This window comes from Sinocyclocheilus rhinocerous, unplaced genomic scaffold, assembly GCF_001515625.1.
Source record: "Sinocyclocheilus rhinocerous isolate Xijiao unplaced genomic scaffold, SAMN03320098_v1.1 scaffold493, whole genome shotgun sequence".
Lineage (NCBI taxonomy): Eukaryota > Metazoa > Chordata > Actinopteri > Cypriniformes > Cyprinidae > Sinocyclocheilus > Sinocyclocheilus rhinocerous.
Window position 1 is genome coordinate 293927 of NW_015626376.1, and position 7185 is coordinate 301111.

Here is a 7185-nt window from a genome sequence, read left to right on the forward strand (position 1 = left end):
GCCGATACCGATTAATTAACCGATAGTTTTAAAATTGATACTGAACAAAAACTAAAATAGTGCTTTATTAACAAAAACAGTACTGAACCATACTAGTAGTAGTAGTAAAAATAATAATAATAGTAATAGTAAATGTTGAAGTTAACACACTGTAACAAGGAACAATACTTACACAGTTTTCATTAATCTTAATGTTACAAATGGACTCTTATTTTAAAGTGTTACCATTTCATTTCAACTGTCATGCTTAAAGATGCACATCTTTAAATATATACACAAAGGCCATAGCCTTAAAATTATATACATATGGATATTGTATGTATACTCTCACGCTTTAACTGCTTCTATTCTTGAAGACTTGATGATTATCTAACCAAATAAAAGTCTAGGAGAACTCGCCGGTATCACACACTCCGGACGCGTCACGTTCAACTCGAGCAGCGCTCTAAAACAGTTTATTTAATCACCAAACGGACAGAAGTTTACTTCAAGAATGAACAATGAGGCATAGATGAGTTTGAAATTCGGTGTTTAAAAAAACGGAGCAAACGGAAAGAGAAAGCGCGACCTATATTATATAGCTCTATAAAGCACACAGACTTTATTAGAGCCACAGAAAGACAAACGTTTCGCTGAAAATGCACAATACACAATTCATTATGTACATTAACAACGATTCGGGACAAATATAATGTAATTTAATGGAAAACTATGTGAATGGCGCTCTGTGGCGCGGCAGGATTTTAAAATCTGCGTCTGAATTTTGCCGATAACCGATAGTTCCAGCAATCAAATGTCGGTGCCGATTAATCGGCAAAACCGATACATCGGTCGACCTCTAGTTAAAAGAGCTATATAAATAAAGGTGACTAAATGTTCAGTGGCAGGAGGAGAGGAACGTGGGAGCGTCTCTGATGTTGGCTGGACTGAAGCAGGAGAACTCTGTCGGTTTCAGCGCTCGGCTTCTGGGATTGGCTCTTATTGGTGTGTATGCCTTAGTGATGGGAGAAACGAAGCTTTTCGAAACTTTGAATCAATTGAGCCAATTGCTTTGCTAAATGATTCACTGTTTCAAAGTGTGTGCTCAAAACACCACACGCTGGACAAAACAGTGTAAATGCAATGAAGACTCAGGCCAGACATGCATAAAAACACCTTTACAAACCAACTGGAAATGTTTTATCGTTTGCGATTAACAAATCAAATGACTACTAAAATGACAAAAACACATAAAATTACTAAAACTAAAATTACTAAAATTTAAATGGAAAACAATAGAAGGGAAGATGCAAATGAAAAATCGAAAATATAAAAATAAAAACTGATTCAAAATGATTATATTAAAGCAATACGGGTTATTTTATTAATTGCCAGGGCTTGTTTTGTTTGTTTTATGGAAAGTTTGGTTAATCAGGCCAATATGAGACTATTATCTACAACTCTTCCTTTTTATCATTCAAATATGTAATTAAAAATCTATAAAAATAAATCTATAAAATAATAGTTTATAAAACTGAAAAATTTATAAAAAATTTATTAAATAAATTATTTTTAAAAATAATAAAATTCCACCAAACAGTGTGGTTTTAGCATCAAGATATTGTTACCCTTTTTAGAAATATTAAAAAAAAAATGTAATCTTTATATTTTTCTTTTTCATTTTAAACTAAAGTTTTAGTAATTTTGTTGTCTTTTTTTTTTTTGCATTTTTCATATGTTTGTCTATACATATTTTATTAATTTGTATAAATAAAAAAGTTTTAGTATTTTAGTGCATCAGGTTAAACTAAATTTAAAATGAGAAATGTTGGTTTTTATGTTAAAGGCGTCATGAACTGCCTCTGTTTTTTATTTTGTACTGTTCTCTGAGGTCCTCTAATAATGTTATCAAGATTTTTACATCAAAAAACATTATAATTTAGAAGTAATAGGCTATTTTCTGTCCTGTTTTTGACCCCCTCATCAGAATGCTCTGTTTGAATAGGCGTGGAGGATTGTAGACTCGGAAGTAAACGCCCACTGCTGTGATTGGCTAATAGTTGTGAATGTTTGACAGCGTACATTCATTCCTCACAGATGGACGGTAAAATTAAGTGAACAAAGGACCGAGTTCTTACTGATGCGGTCTGGATCTTCATTAAAAATAAAGTTCATTCACTCTTTCCTAACGTTATGATCAGAAGGAAGGCAACACAAACACAGTTTTTCTACAACTTGGCACTGCACAATATCTTGTTGTCTTCAGAGCATCTTTATGGTTTGGTTTCTGCGTAGACCTGCGTTCGCCTCTCTCGTAAACTCTACAGCCATGAATCGGTGGGCGGGGCTAAATGGGCAGCGATGTAGAATCGGTGGGCGGGGCTAAACGGGCAGCGATGTAGAATCGGTGGGTGGGGCTAAACGGGCAGCGATGAAGAATCGGTGGGCGGGGCTAAACTAGGGGTGTGCGATATATATCGTCTGCGATAATATCGTAATACAGCGATGTCTAGTCTATCTAGTCTATCTTACATCATAGAGTAGAACATTCCACAAGCAGTAGTTTTGACAGACTGCCTTTAATATAAGCTGTTTTAGACTAACGAGAAACTTTTGAGTTCTGAAACTTACAGGATGTTTTTGTAGTACAATGACTTCTTTTACGTCGAAAGATCAAGGGAATTTTGGTTTCTCAGTTCATGACCCCTTTAATAAAATGTTAATATTTGGAATCAGTTTTAATTTTTTTGTTTTCCCTTCCAATTTTTCCCATTTTAATTTTAGTTACATTTTTTGTATTTTTTGTATGTTTATATGTCTCTACAGATTCTATTAATCTTTATTTAGTTTTAGTTATTTTAATACAAGAAGTTAAACTAAATTAAAATCCTGCCTTGCAACTAGCTTTATTTTTATTTTATTTTAAGTAACAAAAATGGTTTTTAATGGTTTTTATTTTTATGTTCAGATTTGTTAACTAGTTCAGGAAACGCATGGACTATTTTGCAAATATGTCGTTTTGCACGTCCTCAGATTCTAGAATTCTCCGTCTGAACAGCAGATAGTCTCATCTTCCGATTGTGTCTCCAGGTAAAGTCGAGCTGTCCAGAGGAATTCACGCCGTGTTTCACGAGATGCCCCTGATCTGGACCTCTGGTTATCTTGGGCGAGCCCTCGCTGTCATGGACGCTGTGTGTGACTTCAGAGACATCAAGTTATCTGAGGAAGTTGTGAGTATTTACAGAGATAACTAATTGACCATAATGAGGTCTTACCATGGTACATATTTATCTTGTCTGAGGAAGAAGTTTAAAGAGAAACCACATGAATAATGTTTTTGAAGTAAATCTTTGAGATCACTGCACAGAAGTTATAAAACGGCTTCATACTGGGATACTGCAGGATTCTGTAGTGAAAATGTTGTTTAAAAGAATAATTCACCCAAAAATGAAAATGTGCTCACCCACAGGATCATCCGAGGAGTGTGGATGAGTTTCTCTTTATCAGATTTGTAGAAATGTAGCATTGCATCAGTGTCTCAGCAATGGATGCTCTGCAGTGAATGGGTGCCGTCAGAATGAGAGTCCAAACAGCTGATAAAAACATCACAATAATCCACACCACTCCAGTCCATCAGTTAACATCTGGAGAAGACACACGCTGAAACTAATCCAGCATTAAGACATTTTTAACTTAAATACCATAGAGCCCAGAGTCCATAATCCATAATAACTCTTCCTCCAGTGAAAAAGTGTGATCATCCCGAGGAGTGTGGATGATTATTGTGATGTTTTTATCAGCTGTTTGGACTCTCATTCTGACGGCACCCATTCACTGCAGAGCATCCATTGCTAAGACACTGATGCAATGCTACATTTCTACAAAATGTTTTGAAAACCAGAAGAGCATGTTGCTACTTGCTAGTCATGAGTTCTAATTCACAGTGATCGCATGTCATTTATATTGAATGCACTGAGAGTCGCTTTGATTAAGCGCGTCTGCAAAATGAATGTGTAATGCGGTGTGATTGAGTTGTTGAGGGTTGAAGCATCTCTGGCTTTCAGCTGGATCATGTGGAGAAGATATTGCAGGATCTCTCAGTGAACGCTGATGGACAGAACGTCACTGATACACCGCTGGAGGAGGAAGATGAGCTGGAGACACAGAAACTACCAGAGTACATCAACCGCTTCAAGGTTACTTTTTCTTACGTTAAATGCACTAAACATTTATGCATTTACATAAACACCTTCTAAACTTTGTTACAAATCTTGACTGATTTTGATCAAGTAAGCGTCAGAATAACTGCAGTAATATCTCCAGATGAACACTTACTGGACTGAAGCAGCTCAGCTTTACTTGATTCTCCATCAATCATGTTTTAGAGTCTCAAATCTGATCCTCAGGATCTTTTGAGGAGCGTTTGTTTCCAGAAGCTTTACTTTCACTGTTCCTCAGCGGAGGAATGATCTTCACAAGCCTCCAGAACATCTCACATCTTCTGAGGAGCCTTTATTTCTTCAGCTCTCAATCACTGCATTATATGTTTGGATCATTTCAATCTCATCTTACTGAGACAGATTACTGGAGATATAGAGCGACCACTGATATTTAGATCATTTTATGTCAGTATCTGCTGTACTGTTATAAAGATCTGATTGATTTACATTACAAGCATCGAACTCTCATCATAAATATCAGCATCTGCAGCAAATTCATATTTTTGCTTAGTTTGAGTCTCTGAATAAAATCAAGCTGGTTTTCCTTCATATTCTCACTATATCAGACTATATGAGCCTTGAAAGCCTGATGGAGCAAATATGATACAAAAACATAAAAAATATGTGACCCTGGAGCACAAAAGCAGTCTTAAGTCGCTGGGGTATATTTGTAGCAATAGCCAACAATACATTGTATGGGTCAAAATTATTAATTTTTCTTTTATGCCAAAAATCATTAGGATATTAAGTAAAGATCATGTTCCATGAGGATATTTTGTAAATTTCCTACCGTAAATATATCAAAACTTAATTTTTGATTAGTAATATGCATTGCTAAGAACTTAATTTGGACAACTTTAAAGATGATTTTCTCAATATTTAGATTTTTTTGCACCCTCAGATTCCAGATTTTCAAATAGTTGTATCTCAGCCAAATATTGTCCTATCCTAACAAACCATACATCAATGGAAAGCTTATTATTCAGCTTTTAGATTATGCATACATCTCAATTTAAAAAAACTGACCCTTATGACTGGTTTTGTGCTCCAGGGTCACATATATGCAAATATTTTATTCTAAAGGTTCAATAAGCTGTTCCATTTCAACTATAGATACTATATGTCAGGCTTTACAGGGTTAATTTGTGAGCTGGATGTTTTGGTAGGAGCTGAAGGAGAGACTCGTGTCCCAGGACAGGATCGACTCGAGGAGCCTGGAGTCTCTCGTATCGGCTCTGACGCAGCAGACGCTGGCAGCCTGTGAAAACGCAGATATCGCTGAATATCAGCAGACGGTGAGCGTCTGGGAAGCTGAGCTGCAGCAGCTCATTCAGAGAGAAAGAGAGACGAAAGAGAAGAACCAGAAGAGCGTCTGAGCAAACAGTGACCGCCGTCCTCCAGACACAGCATTGTTTGTCATGTTTATTGTCTTTGGTTGGGCCGATTGAGATAGAGGTTTGTGTGTTAATATTATTTGGATTCTTTTTCAATGCCGTGTAAATCTGAACAGTATAAATAAACAATGAAAATACTCTTATATTTAGTCTCGGCCCTTTCATACCGTATGCACTGGAATAACAGGATTTACTCCGTTTGGATTTGTAATGTTTCTGAAAGAAGTCTCTTCTGCTCGCCAAATCTGCTTTGATATGATCAAATAATACAGTAAAAATTGTGAAATATTATTTCAGTTTAAAACAGCTGTTTTCTATGTGAATATCTGTTAAACTGTCATTTATTTCTGTGATGCGCAGCTGAATTTTCAGCATCATTACTCCAGTCTTCAGTGTCACATGATCTTCAGAAATCATTTTAATAATAATCGATATGATCAAATAATACTGTAAAAATTGTGAAATATGTGAATATCTGTTAAACTGTAATTTATTTCTGTGATGCGCAGCTGAATTTTCAGCATCATTACTCCAGTCTTCAGTGTCACATGATCTTCAGAAATCATTTTAATAATAATCAATGTTGAAAACAGATTGGAGTAAGAAAGACTTTTTGAAAAAGGAAGGAATTGATACTTTTATTCATCAGTGATACATTAAATTAATCAAAAGTGACAGTAAAGACATTTCTAATGTTACAAAATGTTTCCATTTCAAATAAATGCTGTTCTTTTGAACTTTCTATTCATCTGTGAATCCTGAAAAATAAAATATACCACAGTTTCAACAAAAATATTGTGCAGCACGACTGTTTCCAACATTGATAATAATCAGAAATGTTTCTTGAGCAGCAAATCAGCTTATTAGAATGATTTCTGAAGATCATGTGACACTGAAGACTGGAGTAATAATGCTGAAAATACAGCTGCACATCACAGAAATACATTACAGTTTAACAGATATTCACATAGAAAACAACTAGTTTGAATAGTAATAATATTTCACAATTTTTACTGTATTTTTGATCAAATAAATGGTGAGCAGAAGAGACTTCTCTAGTTTTGACCAGCACTGTACTCACAATTATTGAATGGTGAAACACCAGTATATTTTTTCTTATTTGTTTCTCCATCATCATCTCGTCTCAGTGTTTTGTTTGTGGGGGTGTGTCTTTGTTTCGTCTCATGAATTACACCGCACTGTTATTGATCCGCTTCCAACTCAAACAAACAGCACATCTGCTATCATTACGCACCTTCGTATTGAGCGTTTCTTCACGGCATCAGCGGTTCCTTTCCTCTGAACACACACCCCTGCGTCTGCGGTCACAATCCCACAATCCCCCAGCACAAAACACATTCTGTGAGTGTCGCTGCTTATCAGGAGATTCTGACAAAGGGGCCAAAATCAGGCATTTTTAGGAATTCTGACGTTTTCCAGTGAATTTGGAATTTTTGCCCTACTGAAAATAAGCTGTAAAATTGGTGTGATATCAGCCTGTTTTTTTTTCCCTGTAAATCAGCAACTGGGTAATTGTGTGTGTGAGTGAGTGAGTGGGTGTGTGTGTGTGTGAGTGAGTGAGTGAGGGGGTG

General features: G+C 35.9%; 1 protein-coding gene across 1 annotated transcript in view; it reads left to right on the forward strand.

The window, feature by feature from the left end:
- Window positions 1-5847, forward strand: part of mrps27 (mitochondrial ribosomal protein S27) — a 13214-nt gene extending 7367 nt beyond the window's left edge. Inside the window, exons 6-9 of the mRNA XM_016518006.1 lie at window positions 882-984; window positions 3070-3209; window positions 4044-4175; window positions 5366-5847. Coding sequence (XP_016373492.1) covers window positions 882-984; window positions 3070-3209; window positions 4044-4175; window positions 5366-5575 — 585 coding nt within the window. The 3' untranslated portion in view covers window positions 5576-5847. The remainder of the gene's footprint in view (window positions 1-881; window positions 985-3069; window positions 3210-4043; window positions 4176-5365) is intronic.
- Window positions 5848-7185: the final 1338 nt, after the last annotated feature.